This window comes from Arvicanthis niloticus, chromosome 16 (assembly GCF_011762505.2).
Source record: "Arvicanthis niloticus isolate mArvNil1 chromosome 16, mArvNil1.pat.X, whole genome shotgun sequence".
Taxonomy (NCBI): domain Eukaryota; kingdom Metazoa; phylum Chordata; class Mammalia; order Rodentia; family Muridae; genus Arvicanthis; species Arvicanthis niloticus.
In genome coordinates this window covers 15054357-15078409 of record NC_047673.1, presented here as the reverse complement: position 1 = coordinate 15078409, position 24053 = coordinate 15054357, and the positions used below count along the sequence as shown (strand labels likewise).

Genomic DNA, 24053 nt, shown 5'->3' with positions numbered 1-24053 from the left:
CCAAGTCCTGTCTACTAGGACTGAAGTCAAGATTTTAAGAGAATAAAATAAAAAGCTCTACTAAATAAGGCAAAAGATAAAGTAAAATAAAATAGTACAAAGCAACACTGAGCAACAAGAGTTCTTCAGTCACTTGTGAAAATGCAGAGACTGACGGAGGTGAAGGCAGCACAGCGCCTTACCTCCTGGGTAGGTGAGCCTAGCCTAGGTAAGGAGCCTGCCTTCCTCCTATTTCATCTCAAATGAGCTTGTTCCTGTACATCTGATGTGAAGTAAAAATAAGTCTATCTTAAAAGTAGATGACTGGAATGTTAGCTATACCATATAACTTTACTGAGTTGTGCACACCTACATCCCAGAACCAAGTAGGCTGAGATAGGCCAGACCTCTGTACAGTGAGTCTTAAATAACAAAACAAGACAGACATAAAACGACCAGAAGGACTAGACTACTGGCTGAGTAAGATATATCAGAGGCATCATTCAGGAAGGCTCTGAACAGAGGATAGAGGTTCCCACGGGTGTTCAGACGACTTCTCACTGACTCAGTTTGGAGAGTTGGCTGAGCACCAAACTTAAGCATTCAGTTGCTGCAATGAGCAAAATAGACTGACACCAGAGACCACAAAATCTAGTAATCAGTTATTCCAACACCCTTTAACTGAGGATTCAGACAAAAACCTAGACGATACTAGGTAAAAAGTAAGAAGGACTTCAGTAATTAAGATTCCCTATAAAAGCAAGAACAGATCAGGTTAAAGAAGAAACTTTAAATGAATCTGGATATACTCCATGCACTTCCCCTTAGAGTCTTACTGAGTCGTGCTCATTACCAACCCTTTGTGGAGGGGTTTGCAGCTATTATTTCTGTATTTTCCTAGACACACAGAAACTACTATAAGAAACAATTCTGTAAACATACCATCTGCATCGTCTGACTCCTCTTCCTCTTCCTCCTCCTCTTTGGACGACCTCTTAGAGGAGGATTGACACCTAAGGATGTCCTGTGAGGACAAGCAATGAAAGTATCCTCTGGGGAACAGCTCGTTGTCGTCGTCCTCCTCCTCCTCCTCCTCCTCAATCTCAAATGTAGGCTCCAATCTTGGCATTGGTCTCTCAGAGTCAGAGTCTTCAAAAGGTTCATCTAACACCTCAGTGGTCTCAGAGATAGTTTCTGTGACTACACTGCTATTGTGGTGTTTCCGCTTGCGGACTCTTCTTCTTCGGTGAAGAATTGGTTTCTATTTAGTAAAGAAAGCAAGTATTTTATTTATAGTAATGAACATTTTCCCCTGCTATAAGTTTTGAAACTTTGCAGAGTTAGCATATTTAAAATGAAGATGCAGTTTGCCAGAAGATATTTTGATAAAGACATAAAGTACTAACAACACAAAGATGTGGGTCAGTAAGATAGCTCCATAGATAAAGTTTGCTGTGCAAACTGGGCAATCTGACAACCCGGCTTCAACCCTGGATTCCATTAGAAGTGGGGGAACTAAATCCGTAGGATTGTCCTCTGACCTCTGCACACCTGCCAAGCACAAGCCCACCAACATGTGCCCAGGTACTCATTCATTCACACACACACACACACACACACACACACACACACACACACACACACACATGGGAAGGGGAGGGGAGGGGGAGGGAGAGGGGGAGGGGAGGGGGAGGGGGAGGAGAGGGAAGGGGACAACAAAAACCCCACAGATTCTTGGCACTAAGGCCAGTTTTCTGATATGAAAAGCAAGTGTCCAAAGAGCAGATGTTATTAGTGCATCTTCTCAGCTCAGCTACAATTTACACTTTAAAGAGCCACCTGCTTCCATGCTGAAGTGCCTCAGAGACTACCCCCTCTACTTCTATTCAAGAGCAAAAGGAATAGAAACATTACATCTTATATATCACCATGCATTAGTACATCAATAAATCTACATGCCATTTGGGGAAACTAGTTATAGCAGAGCACAGAAATGCAGAGCAGAAATGTATTCATGTGACATAAAAGAAAAGCAGCAACACTGTCTGAAACTTGGCGCACTCAGCACACACTTACATGAGGCTGACCTAATAGCTTACATAACACAGTGATGTCACCAAGTTGTAGAGACAATAGCCCAGGAATGACTGAATCACATCCTGGTACAGAGGCTAGAAAGGTTAGGACTTATGCAAGGTCATACATCTAAGCACTGCTATAAAATACTCCTGAGTCTCCTTTAAGTACATTTCAAGAATGCTTAAGTACTTTGCATATAAATTCATGGCTGTTACAATGTTTTTTTGTGGTTTTTTTTTTTTTTTTTTTTTTTTACAAATTTACTTATTTATTTACAATTACTTTCAAATTTTTATTTACGTATATATCTTATGTATATGGGTACTTTTGTCTGCATGCACATTTGCACACCAGAATATTGAATCAGATGGTTGTGAGCTGCGTGTGGATGCTGAGAATTGAACTCAGGACCTTCGGAAGAGCAGTGAGTGCCTTTAAACACTGAGCCATCTCTCTAACACCCAATACTTGAGTTTTTTACACAAGAAAATAGCATATTTGTTTTACCACATAAATTGGAAAAATAAACCCTATGATGGCAAAGATACATTCTTTATGATCATGCAATCAACAGGAGAGTTAATCAGTTTAGTTTTTCTCTACTTCAAAATCTACTGAGAATTTTCAGATTAAAAATAGCTCTGCTCCTTAGAGAAGGGCTGATTCTGCAGAGGAGGCAAGAAGTATCCAAGATAAATCTGTAGGACCTTGTAGTGTCAGAAAGCACATAAAACAAAAGAAACTCCCCATGACAATGATACTGTGAATACAAACAGGAGCTTAAGAAACCTCTAAATGGCCAATGCTGGGTGGGAGGAGCTAAGTCACAAGTTTAAAATAGCGTTACAAACTCAAATATCAGGTCCTTATTGATGGAGACAGCAGAAGGGACACATCTAATCTATGCATGCTCCTAGAGTGATCTGCATGTAATGTCTTTCCTCTATTACAGTAAGAAAAGGGGAAAAGTAATAGCAGCAGAGAAACCCAAGAGGGTCAATGCCACCAACAAGTGGAGCCTTTTAACTGACTCATATACACTATGTAATACAAGACCCACTAGATGATGAGACTAGTGCTTCTTTGCCTCCTTTGTCTTACTCTCAAATATATTACTTCATTCTAATTAATGAGGGATAATCAATAAAATACTTGACCTCACCACCTTCAAGGTCATACTAAAGACAATCAGAGCCTGGAAAATTCCGAGCCCAGCAGAGAACAACTAACTGTAACATGGGAAGCTGAGTGGATTCTAAGCAGAGAAAGACCATGGAGGTGAACAAGAAATCTGAAGAAAGTATGGTCTCTACTAAGTAATGTCTATGTGGAGCTGTGACAAATGTACCTAACACAGACACTGAGTTTAGAGCTTATGGAAACTTTGTGTTTTATCTTTGCAATAATGGTATAAATCTAAAAACATTCTTAAAGGTCTTCCTTTAAATGGCCCTGCACTTTTAACAGCCCTGCTACAGAAAGGAAAGACCTGGCTCTGGGTGAAAAAGCTGCCTCAGGGCTGGAGTGTGGCAGCCTGCATTCTGACAGGCCTGGGCAATGTAGACCACAGCTTGGGTCATATCTGGCCAAGAGCAAGTCAGTGCCACCCTACCAGGAGCTTCACTTTCCAGGACTTTAATTAGTTGCTTTCATGCGTCTGCAGTTTCAGGTTTATAAGACAGCACATGAGCCGCAGTGTGTTCTACTGCAGAACTGCAGGATAGGTGAACCCACATAACAAGTCTCAATTATAGAAGACAGGTGCATCACCTTTCTTTTCAGAGTGGGCTTTGTGAGAATTGGTGGCGAGTTTGAGCGAGGACTTTCTGGCTCTTCCTCCTCCTCACTACTCTCGCTGAAACCCCTGAAGACAGCCCTGTCACCATCGGTGTAGCAGCACGGAAGTCGGTCATTTCCTTCTGGCAATCGGCACTTCAGGGTCTCAGGGCTTTTCTTCAGCTGTCCTCGCCACAACTCAACGCTCTCACTGAACCTCCCCTTGGGGATGTCTGGTTTCCCATCTACTTGCACTTGGGGGGCTGCCAACTGTTCTTCCATCTCAGTGTACCGTTCTTGGGAGGTTTCTGATTTTTCCTCACATTCTCCATATTGCTCCTGAGAAGCGGATAATGTCTCATCCACAAGCATCTTAGAATCTTTATCACCAAAGCGCTCCTGTGTCTTTCTGTTCCTCCTCCCGCAGCGGCCCCTCCGAGGCGGCTGGCTATTTGCAGGAAGACTGTCCCGGGGAAGGGCCTGTTTGCTCAAACGTGAAGAACTGGCTAGTTCCTTAACTTCTGGTTTCTTTTCGCTTTCTATTAAAGAGGAAGAATCCTGGTCTTTGTTCTCCCGAGACACAGATTTTCCCACCTAATTAAGGAAAACAAAGCAAATAAAAACAACATTGATGCTTCAGTCTGTTTGGCTGAGATAAGAGAACAGAACTTTAGAAAGAGAATTATTAAGTATTTAATAGTTATTATGAATACTTTCTCCTTTTTGGCCACTTAAAATGTATTTATATGTATTATTAAATTATCCTAACAATACAATGGAGCATTATGATGCTATTCTGTAAATGACATAATCAGAGGCCCAAATTCAGAACTCTGACTCTATCTTGTGCTCATAACCACTATGAAATGTTGTCTTTGATATCAAAGGAAGTGTCTGTGGTCTTATGGATGGTAGATGAGATTTTAACATTTTATAAAAATAAAAATTGAAAAACAAGGAAGAACAGGCTGTAACAGTGGTTCTCAGCCTTCCTAAAGCTGCAACTCTTTAATATGTTGCCTGTGTTAGGCACATTTGTCACAGCTCAACTGCTGTGGTGACCCATAACCATAAAATTATTTCATAGCTACTTCATAACTGTAATTGTGCTGTTACGAATCATAATGTAAGTATCTGTGTTTTCCCGAAGGTCTTAGAAGGTGTAGTGAATGTGAAGGGGTAGTGACCACAGGTTAAGAACCGCTGGGCTATAGGAACATGCACCAGAAGAAGTAGATATTCAAGAAATATAGAAAAAATTTAAGTCTTCTTGAGTGTTTAATTTAAATTAAAATACAATATAGATGATTTTTCCCTCTCTCACCTATCAGAGGAGGACACAAAGAAAAAAGCACTACTTAATTAATGAAAATAATACAGCGTAGGACAGTCCATCACTAATGCTTTGAAGGCATCTATGCCTTCAGTGAGATTTCCAGTGTTCTAGTGAAAACAGATGTATGCTTATAATATCTCTTTAATGCTCTATATTAAAGAAAATGCACTTTTATTTCATTTTAACAGCTGTCATATTGAAACTCAATTCAGAGTTTTTAATTGCTATATAGCTTTAAATGTAACTCTTTTTGGTAAATATTAATCATTATTGACATACTGTCAGAAATCTAATGGCTTCCTAATGGTTTAAACCTTAAAAAACAAATGTAAGGCCAGCCAGTGCATGCCTTTAATCCCAGCTCTTGGGAGGCAGAGGCAAGTAGATTTCTGAGATTGAGGTCAGCCCTGGCCTGGTCTACAGAGTGAGTTCCAGGACAGCCAGGGATGCACAGAAAAACCCTGGAGGCGGGGGGGGGGGGGGGGGGGGGGGGGTGTGGGGGTGGGGGGAGAAGATAACCCAAAAAACAAAAAAACCCCAAATGTAAATAAGAGCAATATTCCTGAAATTTCTATCATTAAAATAAAACTCTGAAATTCTAGTATAAATATGTGTGCACATGTTTATGTGTGACTCTGTACAAGCTCACACACACATACATGTGTGCATGTGCAAATGGAAACAAGAAGACAACCGTGGGTATTTATCCTTCCTAAGGAATGCCACCTTCCTTTTTATGTATCTGAGTGTTATATGTGCGCACCACTTGCTCACAATGTCTGAAGAGGCCAGAACAAGGAGTTGGAGTTCTTAGATTGACATTACAGACAGCTGGGAGCTGCCATAAGTATCATGGGAATTGAACCTGGGTCCTCTGCAAAAGTAGCAAGTGCTCTGGATCACTGAGACATTGCTCCAGTCCCCCTACCTTACTCTGTGAGGTGGGGTCTCTTGAGACTCACCAAGGCTGGCCAGTTACTTTGAGGGTTTCCTCCCATCTCTACTCCCCAGCACTGGAATTACAAGTGTGGGACACTATGCCCAGCTTCTCAAAATGAGTTCCAGGGATCAAACAAGGTCTTCTAGTTTAAATATTTTGAACAACTAAGCATGTATCTCCCTGGTCATCTAGTAAAGATATTTTGTTGGCAAGACATCATATTCATAACAGCCATAACAACCTTCATACTCTTACCCTGGTCTCTAACTCTCTTTCTTGGCCTTGGGGCTCTTCTTTCTCTCCCTCATCAGCCTCCTCGTCTTCGTCCTCTGAGACAACAGAGTTGGAGACTATGACTGGAGTCCAGCGTAAGCATTCTGGATCTACGTCTACAGGTCGAAGGTTCAGCTGCAGCTTTGCCATGTGATCCTGGATAAGTTTCTCCCGGCGGATAATCACAAATCTACAACCAGAAAACAGTTTATAGCAATCAACCATGTACAAAACATGATAATGAACAGAGAGACACAATCCAAAGACCCTAGAGATGAGAGCTTCAAAATCAGCTGCTTAGAAAGATGAAGAGGCAGCTGTGAGCACACGGGCGAGGGGCACACTCCACCCACTGTGACAGAGGCTGCTCATCCAGCCTCTCACACCTCACACAGGTGCTCTTCCCTGCTCACTGGAGCCCCTTTCCTCGTCTTCATTCGTTTACCTCAAATGATTTTTCCTTGTGACCTTTCCTGACCATTTTAGGCAAAAATAAATTCTGTCCTTCCTTTTAACAAGTATTTTACTTAGTGTCATATTTAGGAGTAAAATGAACATATTTTACTTAATGACAATGACTTTTAGAGCTGTCACTTCATATTAGAAGGGAGGAAGCTTCCTGGAAGATAGACAGATAAACTAGAAGATCAACAATTTGGTGGCTTAGGTGCAAACGTCATAGAGTAGAAAAAGCCTGTGTGCGTTCATCACAGAAAGAAGTGATGATCTGGCCACACAGATTCTGTCTGAGGGCTCACAGCAGGTATCCAGAGGAGACTGATACCTAACTTGCATTTGCATCGTCACCTTTCCCTTAACCCCTCAGCCACCTTGTCAACATGATCACATGCAGAAAGGACACAGAGGGTGTGACACTCACTGGTCACTGCGGAAGTCTAGCATGCGTAGGTGGTGAAGTGTGGAGGTGATGTCTTGAGGGCAGACTCCAGTCAGCTTGCTCAGCTTCTTAATGCTGATCTGTTTATCATTTTGGTGATAAAGGCACTCCAAGATTACACTTTTCCAATAAGCCATGTAGGAAAGACGACCTAGATCTGATAACGGTTTCTCAGGAGAGCCTGCTTGGCCTTCACGCTTTGATAACAAATAACCTAGAGAAACCCAAGTTACAAATACATCAGAGATCTTAACAATAGCAATATTTCTTTACACAACCAAATTACTATCATCAATTTTCCTTTCAAAGACAATTCCTTCAAAGATGGAGACCAAATTTGTAAAACTACTTCAAAACAATTTTCATGGAAGATTTTATGTTTATATATTGGATATTATTCTAATAATATTTTGTCTGTAGTCAATTATGTCACCTTGTTAAAATATTTAAACTCCAAAAAAAAAAAAACAAAATAAAGGCTTCTCTTAACAAGCTGTATTAGTAAGATTAAAGTAACTTTTTTTTTTTAAATTTCCATGTATTACCAGAGGGGACATAAAAAAATAAAAATAAAAATAAAAATAAAAATAAAAATAAAAATAAAAAAAGTCTTCTTTTTATTTGGACCACTAGAGGGCGACACCTATCTGTGTGACCCAAGGACCACAATATGTGACCCAAGGGTACCTTGGCTATGTGGAATCCTACTAGGATTGTAGCTCTGCCCTCCAGCCTTGCTATGAAGGTTTGTGCTTAGTCTTGCTGTAACTTGTTAGGCCATGTTTGGTGGATACCTCTGGGAGGCCTGCTCTTTCTTTTTTTGAAGGGAAACAAGAGAAAGGAAGTGGAGGAAGGGACTGAGAAGAGTGGAAGGAGGAGAACAAGTAACAGATGAGAGAGAGAGATTGTGGCTCCTCCTGGGAAGGACTGGTGTTCACTTTTCGCTGCCCCCTATCTTGGGAAGCATGTGTCGGGAGGAGCATGCTATGGTATTTTCCTCTAGTTTAGTGCAAAGCTTTGAAGAACTGGAAATGAAGAGGAGGACAAAAGTTTTTAGAGAAAAATCATTGAAAATACAAACAGTAGAAAAGAAATAGCTTTTAGCATTCAGGAATATTTAAAATCGGTGTAAGAGTAGTAATCTGGAAAAATACATTACACCAGAAAAGGTTAAGATACAATTACCATACATTTTCCTTAACTTTGTTTACTTTTGTGAGATAAGGTCTTTCTTGTGTGGCACCTGGGGCTCAGCCTCCTGAGTGTTGTGATCAGAGGTACGAAACCCCTATGCCCAACCCACATACACACATCACTCAGTATGGTCAGAAGCAAGGAAAACAAGTTTAAATGGCTCAGAGAGAATTAAGTTTCTCAGGACTAGAATAAAAACTCTTAAATTTGGCCAGACACAGTACACATGCCTTAACTTCGGTGTCAAGAGCCAGAGGCAGGCAGTTCTTTGTGAGTTCCAGGCCAGCCAGGGAATCATAGTAGAAATCTAAAAAACAAAACAAAGTATCTTTAGTGAGCTCCATTATTTATGCATGGGCTCTTTTCAACGTTCCTTCAGACTATCACTGTGATGGTTTGTATATGCTTGGCCCAGGGAGTGGCCTTATTTTATTATTAGAAGGTCTGGCCCTGTTGGAGTAGGTGTGACTTTGTTGGAGTAGGTGTGTCACTGTGGGTGTGGGCTTTAAGACCCTCATCCTAGCTGCCTGGAAGCCAGTATTCTGCGAGCAGCCTTCAGATGAAGGTGGAGAACTCTCAGCTCCTCCTGCACCATGCCTGCCTGGATGTTGCCATGTTCCAGCCTTGATGATAATGGACTGAACCTCTGAACCTGTAAGCCAGCCCCAGTTAAATATTGTCCTTGAAAGAGTTGCCTTGGTCTTGGTGTCTGTTCACAGCAGGAAAACATAATTGTGACAGTCAGTATGGGACAGGATGTGTGTCTAACCATTTCCTCTCTACAACTTTCACTTTCTAACTCAGATGAAATCATTTCTTGTAGTATCTATTTTTTAGGGCATTTTAAAGCTGTGCTATGTTTCTTTAAAAATAGGCAGCACTGTAACAAACACACACATTTACTCAGATAATAGGATAATGAACAGGTAATGCTGTTCTTCTCTATGGACATCACTAAGTAGCTACTCAGCATTCCCGATGTGCTGGCAATCAGCATCACTGCATATAACTAAGTTCTACCAGAAATCAGCAGTGCACATTAAAGACACTTACTACTGTAGTGTGTGTGTGTGTGTGTGTGTGTGAAGTGTGTAAGGTGTGTGCACGCGCCAGAGCATGCATGTGGCAGTCAGAGGGCAACTTCTAGAGGGTGACTCTCTTCTTCCAGCATGTGAGTTACAGGAATCAAGCTCAAGTCATTTGGCTTGGTAGCAAGTTCCTTGACCCACTGAACCATCTTGCTGCCCCCCATAAAACTCAATTTGGTATTAGTTATTAAAAGATATTTTGTGCTAAGCCAAAAGAAAACTAACCATGGCTTTAAGTTTAAGAAGCTAATACAACAATATGGTGAGAAATAGAGAGAGCTCAGATAAAGATGTTTGCTGCCAAGCTAATGACCTGAGTTCACTGTCCAGGCACACAGGGAGAGGGGGAACTGACTCCTGGCAAGTTGTTCTTGAGTTCCACACGTGTACTGAGGGACATAATAAATTTAAAGAAGGGGCGGGGGACAAAGAAAATACAAGAAGTCCACAAATCTTTAAATATACACATCTAAGAATTCCACTGGAGGAATAATGAGAGAATACGTGAATGCAGTCCTTACTGAAATCGATGAGGAACCTGCCATAGCCCTTGCGTTGGTACTGGGGAAGGATCATTATGCAGGAGACATTGTATTTCTGCTGGCAGTGCTTTTCCTAGTGGAGAACACAGGAGCCCAGTGTTAGAACAACAGACTGGTAAAGCCGAACAGCAGTGCTAATCGTTAATAAACAAACACGCTCAGCCAAACACCATCATGGTCCTTTGGGAAGAGCAATGCACATCAAGACAAGGCCACTGGGAGAAGGCAGGACAATGCTCATCACTACCACAGATGCAAAGCAACCAACCCAGGAAGGTAGTAACATAAACACAATAATTCCATCTAAAACTACCTGCCACTCAAAACCAAAGACTGATGCCCAAGGTCAGCAAAAGCATCTGAGCTCCCAGTGGTTGGCAGCCCCATGCCAGTACAACATTGTAGGCAGCTCCTGCATTGCTATAAAGGGCAAGTTACATGGATTATATTACCTAACTCTACACAAAATATTCCTAAATGTGAAACACAAATACATTTTCATAAAATAGTTGATATATTTTCAATCCTATTTAACTAGGAAAGTAGCCCAAAAGACCTCTTAAAAAGCTAAGCCTTTCCAGCAATCTGTTTTGTACACTTAAAACTTGCTTTAAGTACAACTGTCAGACATTTTGACTAGAAATTATACTTCCGTGCCTAAAACTCCAGTTCAAGAGTGTTTCTGCTGATGACGAACTCAGAGGCAACGGCAATGTTTATCTCCAGGCTCTGCCTATTACCACCATGGGACTAGAGGTAGTTTTAAAGCTTCCTCTTGAGGACTGCCACAGTGCTTTCCTCTAGTGAATAGTCTGTTGAATGTTACTAGGCATCTTCTAGCAGTTGTTAAGTTTCTGAATATTCCTTCTATTTCCTTTCTGAAAAAAACTAAAAGGTATCTACAAGGTTTTACATGTCGTTGTATCCCCTCCTGAGAATCAGTAGATTGTCCCAGATTTGTACAAAAATTCAAACAATTTTAAACTGACATACTTACTTTAGAAAAGTAGCCAACAAGGTGGCAGCCCTTGACATCATTCTGTGTTAGAACATAGAAAAGAAATGGCTCCACGTCATAATAGAGTGTTTTGTGGTCAAGAAACAACTTTGCCAAGAGACACAGATTTTGACAATAAATGGTACTCACGTTCCCATCAACCTAAAGGAAAAAAACAAACAAGACAAAAAATGGTCAGGAAAATGTTCTTTGGTTCTGGAGTCATACATATCAGCTACACACACCACTAGGTACCTTCTCAGTCTAGCCTAAGAAATGTCGTTGGTGACTAGGACACACAGCCTAGAGACTATCCTTTGAAATGGCAGTTTGATAGTACCTGTTGTTCTAAGATGACCAAATGCATCTTATAAGATCCTAAACTTCATCAAGCCTGAACAGATAAAGAGGGAGGTGAGAACCTAGATTTGAAATGGCTATTTTGGTTTCCTAAAAGAATTAACTTCAGTTGACAAGCTTCATTTTCAAAAGTATTTCATTTAACAAGATATCTATGTGCAATCTCTTCTGAAATGTACTTATTAGGCAAAATATGTTAAGACTGATATCCCAGAAGCGGGCTGACAGAGTACTCTCTGCCTACCATGATCAGGCACAGACACAGTCACAATTACAGAGAGTGTTAATTACTGCCACTCAGAAGTGCCAGGCAGTGTCTTAGGTAAGCGCCTGGCAAGAGAGACTCAGGCTGGCCAAGATCAGGAGCACAGCACTTTGTCCATCCTGACATTTGTGTCTTGAGCTGAAGTTTGCTTTTATGAAAAGGCTGATGGTCCCCATACGAGCTATCCCACGATACTGCCACATAAACTGCACTCCTGATGATCCCCAAATATGACTTCTTATAGCACACATCCCTACTGATATATGGGAAGGTCAAGAAGCAGTTTGCTGGTGAGCACTCTTCACCAACACTGTATAATTCCCCTGACTAACTCCTAAGTGAAGTGCTCCCTTCTACTGATGAACTCAATCGCCATCCAGTAAAGGAGACTGAGGAGATCCAGATCGTCAGAAAACCCATCACTACATTAAATAACAGGACCCAACATACATGTACTCAATATTTGGCATTCAAACCATACAACTGTGGATCAAAAAGTTAAAGAGCACTGTTAATGATAACACAGAATCACAGACTCATGTAACACATGTTATCACTAGATCAGCCTATTAGGATTTACTAATGATACTAAACATACTTCTGTAAGATATTATTTTTGAGTAATAGAAACATACTTATTACTGTTGTTTTGGGTTGTTTTTTTTTTTTTTCCCCCTGAGATTGTAACTCAGGTTGGCCTGGAACTCACTGTGTAGCCCAGGCTGGCCTCAACTTCATGGCAATCCTCCTGCCTTGGCCTTCTGAGATTATAGGTGTAAGCCAATATCCCTGGTTTACAAATCCTTTCTAAATGCTTTATTTCACAGATTCTGAGATCTATTTTTATCACATCCTTACATAATGTAAAAACTGGCTCGCATTTTGTCAAGTGGGATCTTAAAAATTTTAATTAGCAGTATTTTCCCCTTGTAGTGATATAAAACATAGTAAGATATATTATGACTGATGTTTTGAGTCAATGAAATTAGAGTATTTATTGTAAGTTCAAGCGTATGGACTCGGTCTCATCTGGACTGTACTAACTCTGCTCCTCATATCCAGGAGTGATCTGACTTGGTAGTGAGTGAACAACAGATGTAGCACAGAGAGCACTGGGATTGAAATGGTCAAGAAGACAGGTACTAGACAGCTACCTTACCTCAAAGACAGAAATATTATTCTTTCGGTAAATCTCATTGGCAGGAGGATGGAACCAACCACATTTCTTCATGTGCTGCTGTAGAATAGTTCTACTTTTCATATATTTTAGACAGAACTCACAAAGATACAATTTAGGCAGCCTGCAAATGATAATTAAAATAGGGCTTTATATTTATAAATCTGCAAATCCTCACGACTCTTAACTTTTCTGTGTCTCATTTCCACCCGTGTTAAAGAGTGGGAAAAACAAGGGCTGGGAAGATAGTTCAGTGGTTAGAGGCACCTGTTGCTAAGCTTGATTCCCCAAACAGACATGGTGAATGGAGAGGAATGACTCCCCAAGTTGTCCTTTGACTTCTATGTGCGCCACCCCCAAAATAAAAATAATTCACTTTAAAAAAGTGGTAGGAGTGTAGCATTTTTTCTGAGGAAGCAGGAAGGGGACAACACAAACTTTAGGTAGCAGCCACCAACTAAATAGCATCAGAAGGGCAGAAGTGAGAAATCAAGCTAACTAGCTCAGTGGTTTTCCTGTTAAACTAAAACCTCCCTATCTTTTAAAGACAATCAACAGACCTGAAAGAGCCCACATTGTTACCCCCTGGAGAATCTCCAATTAGCAGAATAGATTCACGATTCCTTCCTTGTTTCTTTATTCATGTCTGATCTCAGGAAACAAGCTCCTGAATACTTACCAGGCATCAGACTCTGTGATAGAGACAGACCTCTATGTGTACATGCAGTGCTGGGCAAAACGGACATCAAGTGTATAAATGCTTTTAAAGTATGAAATTTTAACAATGAATATGTTTGGGAAAGTTAAGCTAGACTAAATACCACACCCTTTCTGCCCCTAAAGTTCTGTCTCTATCCTTCCCTAGTTTAAACAATAACACCAAAACCAAACAACATTGAATGAAGAAACCCTGTTAGTCAAAAGTTTATTATTTTGGGCAGGGCATGATGGTATTTGTTTAATCCAAGCACTCCAGAGACAGAGGTAGGCAGATCTCTGTGCATTCAAGGCCAGCAAGGGCTATACAGTGAGACCCTGATTTTAAAAAAAAAAAAAAAAAGATCCCGCTGGGCTGGCGAGACAGGTGTGCAATCCTGATGACGTGAGACAGTCTTGGTGTTATAGCGGAATGATGCTGGATATTTAGCTCAGTGGCAGAGCACTCACAAGTGCAAAGCCACCCTGGTTATGTGCCTATTTGTAAAAATAAAAATAAAAGGACAAAATCTAGGTGTGATGGTGCACACCTTTAATCCCAGCACTTAGGAGGCGGAGGCAGACAGATCTCTAAGTTTCAGGCCAGCCAAGTTTACATAGCAAGACCCTGTTTCAAACCAACCAACCAACCAAACAAACAAACAAAAAACAAAGCCAAAGAAACAAATATCACAAAAAGGACGGAAAACCAAAACAAAACAAAGAACAAGTTAAAAAAAAAAACAAATCAGGATGTGGTGGTTTATACTTGTAATCAGTCACCCCAGCATTCCTATGCCGAGAGAGAAGAACTAACTGCCCAGAAACCTTTGGGTCAGCTAGCCTGAAATACAGAGCCAGCAGCAGAAACAAGATACCTTGCTTCAACAAGGTGGAAGACAAGACCAAAAAGTTGTTTCCTGGTCTCCACATTTGTGCCATAGCGCATACATGTAGGTGCACACATATTCACATGCACAGACATACACACACACACACACACACTCTCTCTCTCTCTCTCCCTCTCTCTCTCTCTCTCTCTCTCTCTCTCTCTCTCTCTCTCTCTCTCCCCCATCCCTCTTAAACTTATTTAAAGAAGCTGAGTAGAAACATCACAACTTAGCAAAACTTTTGTCTATAAAATAAAAAGTGAGGAGGACAGAAAAGCCAGAGACATATCCATCCTATCGGGTCTCTCTTAAATGAGGCATAAGCTAAGTAACAGGTGCTGCATGTAATATGTAATATGGCTGTACGCTCCAGACAGAAAGGGAGCCACATCCTACTTCAGGCGTCTAAAAGCTATATTGTCCTGAATATACGTGCCAGATCCAGGTCTGCAAATGTGAGATATAAATTCTCACTTCAGCTAGTCCAAAGACACTTAGTTGGTTACAAAGCTCCTTCCATAGGTGACAGACAGCTACCCATGCTATAAGTCATAGCAGTCATTTCTACTTTCTCTTCTTCCATCTGACCTCTAAAGCACTAAAAACTGTTTAGTTTCCTCTTCAGCAACTGAGACCATGCAAACCTGGTTCCAGCAGTGCTCTCATTGTCTGTTCAAACCAAAACAGGAAGAGAGTTAAGGGAAAGAACTTAAGCTACTTTACTTTACTACATGAGAATCAGCCTTACTAAGACCTCAAAATGATGTCCCAGAGGGTGTTCTGAAGCTAACCTCTGAGTTGTGTGGAGGTTGCCCAGGATGTGATCTCGTTACTGGGGCCCATCCATGTTATATAGTATAGCTTCCCTGGGGTTGCTTTACTTTGGTTTACCTATTTGTGTGAGCCAAGGAGAGATTACCTAGTACACTAGGCATATAGAAATACTTAGATTGTATGCAGCACACCCTACAGCACAATCCTACTGCCCCTGCTAAACCTTTTCTTTCTGGATCCTTTCTTTTTTGTTTGCTACGAAGTTTTTGTATGCTTTGAGACTTGGAATTTGTTTTAAAGGTGTTTAGTAAGAAATTAATCTAGAAGCAATCTAGTATAAAACAGTAAGAAGAGCCCACCAACTAACTTTATTAAGAATGGAGGTTTCTTATGTGAAAAAGCTATGATCTCTGGAGAGGGCTGAGAAGGGAGAGTGCTTGCCATGCAAGACCAGGACAGAGCTCAGGTCCAGAACCACAGAGCTATTTGCTGGGACTAGCAGCTCACCTGGTACTTCAGCTAGCGACAGGGGACCCCTGAGCAAGATGGGTAAGTGAGCTGGGTTTGGTTGACCAGTCCTGTCTCTAAAGGGTGAAGTGAATTCATTATCGATTGTAGCTTCCCTACATCAACCTTGGGTCTCTACATACATGTGCGCACTGGTGCATATGTGCCCACACACACATGTGAACATGCATACACAAAGGTACATATACCACAAACACATGTTTAAAAAGCTTAAGATCTCTAGGCGTTTTACTCAACTCAAATTGAAAAGAACTCAGAAGTAAATCCACAGAACTCGATTGAATAGATATATTTAGTTTTTAAAAATATAACTGTAATAATAAAAACAAGGACAGAAAACAACATCTGAAACTACTAAAGACACTATTAACCTGCTGGATATTTCTCATGGAGAACTAAAGAAATTACAATGAATAAGGAAATATACAGGAAATGCCTGAAATCTGCCGTAAGGAAGACAACTATACAGTTCCTATCCTGTCTCTTTCTGCCTTCTAGTATATTTTGGGGGTATTTTCTGCTGGCAATATTTACTCCTTCATTGAATCAGCTCCCCTCACAAACAGTTCTAGTAACAATTTTATCAGAATACATGGCAAAAATTCCATGCATACTTTCAATGTCTTATAAGACAAAAGTCCATAACTACATTCTCATCACCTTTTGCAAGTCTGAAAAGTGGCTCTCTGCAGCCAATCTTCCTTGAGTAGAAGAGTCATGGTGCATGTGGCTTTCATTTATCTGCACTACACTCTCTGGAACTGACAGACTAATACTTGTGATAAGAACCTGCTTGAAAGTGGTGGCGACAGGAGCCAAAGAGATGGCTTCTTAGTAGGTAAAAGAATCCTGATGTCATGGTGAGGGCCCACATGGTGGAAGGAGAAAACGGATTCCCATGGTTTGTCCACTGATTCCTACACATGTGGTGTGGCACACATATACACATATAAATATTAATAAAAATTTTAAAAATAATAACATTTATTTCTTTCTGATCATAGAAGATCATAGCTATTCAAAACTCCAAAGGAATAAATTACCAAGTAGCAGGGTACTGTAGGAGTTGCTGAATTTCTTGCCTTCCTTTTACATGCACATATAACATACACAAATATACACCCCCCCCCCCCACACACACACACGGATCATACCTGAATATAATTTAATCTTTTCTTAATAAATTCAACTTAAGAGTTGTTACTCATGATACTACCTTAAAGATATTATCACAGAGTATTAGTCAGTCAATTTAATGTGGTTTACAGTTTTAAAAACAGCTGTGGATGAGGATCAGACAAGGACATCTAACTCGGGCAGAAAAGCAGCTGTTAGAGCACACTGCTGTCTTGGACATGTGAAGGCTTTTCCAGTAAAGAGATGACCTGGATGACACACTGCCAGACACCTTCTAGCTCTACAGTCTTAGGAGATCAAAACATACCTTGAGTATTCTTGAGGATATGGAGAGGAATACCAGGTGTGGATTTCATACTTCCCAAACTCAATGACAGAGGGACAGCGAACTTGTGGGTCAGGGGGCCCAGTTACTCCGACTTTCTGTACAGTCAAGAAAAACATTACACAAGTTAGCTAACTTAAATAGACTAACGTAACAACAACAATAACAAAACATTACTAATATTAATCTAAACGTTGTCTTTCTGGATCTCTAAGAGAACAATGAAGTCAAGCACGAGCTAACAAATCTTAGTGTCCATTAAAACAGCAGGCTCACATAAATCAAGTGCTAGCAAACCTCTTAAACTGTATGTAGTTGGTATCACTGAGTTTTCTGTTTGTAGATTGGACATTTTCCTCAACTAAGCTTACTCTTTTAATGACTTTTTAAAAATAAACTGCTGGGTTAAGAGAACAGGGGGTTGAATACTCTGGCTAGCTATCAACAGACAAAACAAATGCCCTGTACTGATCATGGAAGCACCACAGAAAACAAACATTTTCTGACCTGAGAAAGTAATATAAAAAGAATATGACAAAGCAAGTACCCAAAAGGTCTTCAATTTGTACCACATGTGATTTTTGTCATTAGGCGCTGTATAGTTTGAGGGAACAAAATCATGTATTTTTTTACACAGGCCAATCTTTTCCTACTATTTATAAATGGAAACGCTCTCCACATTCCTCTCATTCCTGTAATAATCTGAAGGGCATTGTCAAGAAAGAAGTGGTGCCTTGATGACTTGTTTTCTCTATCAGAGGTTCAAATGCAAGCTGCTTCTAAAAGTCAGGTCTAAATCATCAAATTCAAAGGCCATCTCATTTACTCTGCACACAACCAAACAACAAATTCATATACATGTATGTGTTCATCATGGGCACTTTATAAATATCGACTCACATAAAAAAGATGACACAACTATAATTTAGGCTGACCAGACAGAAGTATTAATAACTTGTCATCAAAAAAAATCAGAATTATTTTTCAACGTTGTTTTTTTTTTTAGAACCACTGAGAGATTAAAAGTCCCCTCTTTGGAGTCTATACATACATACACATACAACAAAACTGAAAAGCTAAAGACTCACGTTCTAAGCTTTGTTGAAATTTATTCATAAAAAATTAACCTCATCACCATACCTGATTGGCAATCCCCTCCTTCCCCTTCCCTAATCATTCCCTTTCCTCAAAGGCCAAGGGACTCATCTCAGGTTTCACACTGGAATACAGCCAAGTGAGACCAAGCTCTTCCTGAGACACCTTAAAACAAAAGGATTATCTTCTGGATAAAATTTACTGTATCACCAGTGAGTTCCAGGACACTTCCAACCATTAAAAACAGTACAGAAACACACCAAAAACGATGAAAATGCAATTTTGTAGAAAGGTTTTTAAAGCTGCTGTACCTGCATTCTAGACTCTAAGTATTCTAATTTATAAAGGAAGATCTTTTCATCTGTCTTTGCACCTCACAGCAACAGCGGTCACTCAGGAAAATAGAATAACCAAATACCCAAGCCTAAAACGACCAAGTCTGGATTAAATAGGAAGTAGAGAAGCTAGACGGTGCACCTGTTGTGATGCAGTCTGCCATGGGAGAATCCTCCCATCGGCCCCCCGGTGCTCCTCCAGTCGGATACCCGATGAGAATGTGGAGATCCAGTTCCAGTATAACTGTTTACACATCACCACAGGGAAGGAAGAGGCAGACCGACCCTCTGTCCACACACACCTTTACCTGTGGCGCTGTGCAGTGCTCTGGCAATGTACTCACTCACACATGCGCTCCTCCCCCAACCCACCCCACCCCACCCCAATTCCCCTGTGTAGCCTTTAGAGGAAGGATTTTCCACTCACTCAGGTTTAAAGTCAACAAGGCTCTACCTGAGGCAACTATACATGCACACACGCATTCACTTGCACCTTGCCCTATCAATTACTGAGTTTCCACAAGGTCATCTTCAATTGTTCTGACCCTCTGCCCACCTCCTGTGTTCTGGGACTGCAGGTGTGTGCCATCACCATTTGATCTTATATAGGACCAAACCCTAAGACTTTGTGCATTCTAGGTAAGCATTCTTACCAACTGAGGGAAACATCCAGCCTAAGAATTCTAACCAACCTTAATCAGAGTATAATCTTGCTATTTCATTTGAGGGCTTCCCAAAACAATGACTGAAAAACCCCATCCCAACTTGTGGCCTGTTTCTCCAGTTTCACCTGTGTGGTCCTTATTCATCCCCTAGTCAGAGTAAACTTAGTTCCTCACTTTATTCCTCTGACCCTGCATTTACCAGGCAAGTCCCTGTGTTACTCTCCTCACAGTCTTGCTGACTCTCTTATCCGTCTTGTAGATCATTACTTTGAAAACATCCTCCTTTCTACATATCTTCTGAACACAGCCATGTAATAGACGAGGAAGCCCTATTACAATCTCCTAGTGTATTCTTTCCTTCTTCCTAGTACCGATTTGAATTTTATGATTATTTGCCATTTGTGTCTCTGATGAGACTGAAAGCTCCTGAGTCTGTATCTTTACCTGTAAGTTCAATACAAAGCCATGCACATACATTCTAAATAAATCGATCTCTTGGAAAAAGATCATTAAACCAGAATTTCTGTTCATTTCCACTTCATATGCTAATGATTTAGACATACAATATCTAGGTGTTTATGTCTTCACACAAGATATAATCTTACTAAATTACTGAGGGGTATCCCTTTACTTGGGTCTCCCCCAGTCTTCAGACTCCGTCCTCATGTCTGCTTACTGTGCTGTACACTGAATGAGTAACAGTGAACTGCTGGGTGTGATGGTTAGCCTTGATTACCAACCTGACAGGATCTGGAATCATCAGACACATGCCTCTGGGTGTGCCTACTGAACATTTCCAGACAAGTTTAACTGAAGGGGAAGACCCCTCACTCAAGACTGCACAGAACCTCCCAATAGGTGGTCTCAATATAAAGCCAGAAAAAATAAAGCGGTGTTGCCTGTCTGCCTTTGCTTCTTCCAAAACATGAGGCTCATCAAGGTGATGGCTGCTATAGTCCTCCCCTGACAGCAGACTCCAGGTTCTTACTTTTCCAATACAGGCTGCCTATGAAGCAAAAGAGATCTTCTACACCTTGAACACTGGACTTGGACTGCGGAAGCATTCAGATTTATGGACTGAATAGCACCAGCCTGCATGTGTGTGATGGTTTGTATATGCTAGGCCTAGGGAGTGACATGATTAGAAGGTGTGTCACTGTGGGTATGGGCTGTAAGACTCTCATCCTAGCTGCCTGGAAGCCAGTATTCTGCTAGCAGCCTTCAGATGAAGATGGAGAACTCTCAGCTCCTCCTGCACCATGCCTGACTAGACACTGACATGTTTCTGCCTTGATGATAATGGACTGAACCTCTGAACCTGTAAGCCAGCCCCAATTAAATGTTGTCCTTAGAAGAGTTGTCTTGGTCATGGTGTCTCTTCACAGCAGTAAAACTCTAACTAAAACAACACGACCCTACTGATCTATCCAACCCCTACTGTGTAAGTTAATCTACTAAATCCCTTTGTGGTGTGCACAAGCACACACATGTACACATAGTCTATTGGACTATGTTCTTGTAGAAGTTCACCTATTCCCCTGGAGACGCACACATACTATCGGCCATATTGCTATTATGCTTTGTCCTGGAGCTCAGCCGGCCCTGCACCTCTCAGTCATTGTTTTCTTCATATGCCCATTACACCTATTCTCATCCCATTTTTCCCAGCAGGAATGCCCAGGCAGTAAACAAAGCCTTGACTTCAGGCTAACCACTCAGTTTATAGCAGTAAATAAAGACAAACTGTCTGCTCCTAAGGCATTTAAATCCTAGAAATGAGTAAGTTCAAACTGGGTATACTAGTACAAGCCTTTTAGCCCAGAACGTAGAAGACTGAGGTGAGCTTTGAATTCAAGGCCAGGATGGTCTACACAGTAAGCTCCAAGCTAGCTAAGGGTACATGGTGAGACCCTGTCTCAAAATAAACAAAATAAATTCAAGAGAGGATGAGCTAGCAGTTTTCCACTTGTGACTTCGAGAAAGCAAACAGTGATTCAACAAGGCATGTGGACATGAGAACACCAAGTGCTATGGTAAGACTGTGCTTGGTATGTCTGAGGAAAGAAGATGTAACACTGGCACTGGGGAACACTGGGCAAAGGTGGAAGGAAGGAGGGATATGTGCAAGAGCACCGAAACCGTGAAGATAAGGATACAGATGCTGGCTTGTTCAAACTTCCAAGTGGGGCTAAGACACTGGAGTTACTCTGAGCAGAAAGTTGGCTCAATCCAACTTAGGTCACAAAATAAGTTACTCTGTGTAAAGAATTAAGACTAGAGACTGAGGCAAGGCAGCAAGAGAAGAATGAAGGCCAGGCACAGTCTGGAGACTATGGTAACACCCAAAGCCAAATGAGGGTAGCTTTGAAGCAGTAAGAGCAGCCATATCCTGGATACATTCTGAATCTGCCAATGGCTCTGATGTGGTGCACAGGCAAGAATGCAAAGGAACCAAGAATGACACCTGTTTGTGTGTGCAAATGTACAGACATGAACACTGTTATGGTTTGGCTCTTAAATGGTTCCCCAAAGCCAGCTTATGAAACTACTGGAGATGAAAGAACCCTTAACACATGAGGCTTAGAAGAAGGAAGCTGGGTCACTGGGCACATCTTTAAGGACCCATACTAGGACCCATGTTCCTGCCATTCTCTCTTCTTGACCTCTATGTCATGTGCACCACAATGCACTATCTTTTAACCTAAAGAGTTTTTAACCCACACAACAAAAGACCATGAAATGAGTAGAAATAAATCTTTTCTGCAAGGGCTGGAAGTTAGCTCAGCAGCAGAGGACCTGGGTTTGATTTCCAGCACCTATATGGCAGCTTAAGATTTTCGGTAACTCCAGTTCCAGGAAACATGCAAATGGTACACAGATTTACATGCAGGCAAAATACTCATACACATAACAACCAATAACAGTAAAATAACCAATTTTACTTAATACAGTAAGGAAATATAGTATACTCTCTTAATAATTGTAACCAAAGCAATGTACGTCTTGGCAAAATACAAACAGCTGCAGCTGGAAAGAAATTCTCTAACAGGGAGAACTGTACCTCGGCACAAGCACATCTGTCTCAGAGTGAGCTGCCACTCTTTCTTACCCGCCACAGGCTCAGTCATGTTTGCTATCCTTTACACTTCCTTCACTGCTTAGCCTAAATGTGCAATTTTACCTGCAGTGCTTGTTCTTGGATATCACGAAATAATTCCATATCTCTTTCCGTCAGGATTTCTTGGCTCCCACAAAGCCGCTCCTCGTTTTCTTGTTTGTCTCCCCAGCCGTCCTGATTGTCTACACGGAAAGAGAGGACTCGTGCGTTATTTGTACTGTCTTCAATGTAATAAAACTCTCAGTCTGCAGACCTTAACATTACTTATGCTTTACCCAAGAAAAGGACAGCATTAAACTGACTCGCAGAAATATTACTCAAGTATTAAGAATCTGTCCTTCTGGTAAAAAACCCGAATTGTCTTAAATTTTCCTAAAGATATGATATAATCAAATTTAAATTCATTAAAAGATTAATTTCAACAGCAGAACAAGAAAGGGGTCTAAAGAGCAGAAATGTTATTTTGAAAGTGTTACTACTGACACTTTTAGCATGAATTTAATGTGTCAACAATCACCATACAGACTTCAAAAGAGCTACGTTAACTGATAGCAGGGAGTATTAACTCCCTTCACAATCTGGGTGCCCTGTTAAAGCACAAACTCCACAAACCTGAGGACCACAGATGATAATCCTCTGGGTAAGTATGAAAAATTATGATAATCATCCACTAAATGATGGCTCTTCCTCAACTGGGCAAAATAATTAGTGAAGGGAGTATGGGGGTATGTAGACCATTATCCTTTGCATTTGAAGATGACACTGCTGGTGACCTCCTCTTTGAGTCTGGCTGAAAAGACCAATCAGTGACAGCTCTTTTCAAATTGACTGCAGAGACTGGCTCTGTGATTCATTTAGTACAAGAGGAAAAAGAAGACAAACACTCAAGGATGACAACATTCTCAACTGAAAAGACAGCACAGTCTAACGTAACCAAGTAGTTGCAATGCCCCCTAGTGCACGACACAGATAGATGCAGGCACAGACCTAGTACTGCATTCCATGAAACTGTATAAAATGATGTACAAGCTGGTTCTTAATATTTACAATGCATAAATAATAAAAGCATAGAGCCTATTAAAGTAAAATGAACCAATGATTAAAGTTTAATGTTAGTTCTCTACATATTTCTATACATTTGCTGGAACAGCTTCTAGCTTTAAGTTTCCAGGAGATACTTTCAATAATCCATTTTCTATGAATTCTATGAATTCCATTCCTTTTATAAGTCTAACATAAATGGACTATGCATCTTTCTGGATAACCACGCTCCGACTGAAGCTCATCCATAATCCAACATGGGAGTCCTGATGTGAACAGTAAATGACTAGCACTCTAATGAGAGCCAAGTCAGTAAGTTACAAAACAGAGGATCTCCTACCCTGGATCAATCAACTCCATTCACATATGCAGGAATGAAGAAGCACATAATACAATCACTTGTTCATGGGACATTTGAGAGGGGAAAACCAAAAATAAATTTTCTTGCAGTAGGTAAGACTTTAAAACTTAAAAACAAAACAAAACTTTATTGAAGGGTAGGGAATATATTATGTCAGGATACATTACGTGAGAGAAGAACAATT

At 40.8% G+C, this 24053-nt stretch overlaps 1 protein-coding gene across 3 annotated transcripts in view; it reads right to left on the bottom strand.

The window, feature by feature from the left end:
• Kat6a (lysine acetyltransferase 6A) overlaps positions 1 to 24053 on the bottom strand; it is an 80433-nt gene that overhangs the window by 6496 nt on the left and 49884 nt on the right. For all 3 annotated transcript variants that reach the window (XM_034520045.2, XM_034520046.2, XM_076913906.1), the window contains 9 exons: positions 22531 to 22649; positions 17237 to 17352; positions 12887 to 13028; positions 11103 to 11264; positions 10085 to 10178; positions 7264 to 7495; positions 6366 to 6573; positions 3829 to 4428; positions 922 to 1240 (listed from right to left, as the gene is read on the bottom strand). In XM_034520045.2, coding sequence (XP_034375936.1) covers positions 922 to 1240; positions 3829 to 4428; positions 6366 to 6573; positions 7264 to 7495; positions 10085 to 10178; positions 11103 to 11264; positions 12887 to 13028; positions 17237 to 17352; positions 22531 to 22649 — 1992 coding nt within the window. The remainder of the gene's footprint in view (positions 1 to 921; positions 1241 to 3828; positions 4429 to 6365; positions 6574 to 7263; positions 7496 to 10084; positions 10179 to 11102; positions 11265 to 12886; positions 13029 to 17236; positions 17353 to 22530; positions 22650 to 24053) is intronic.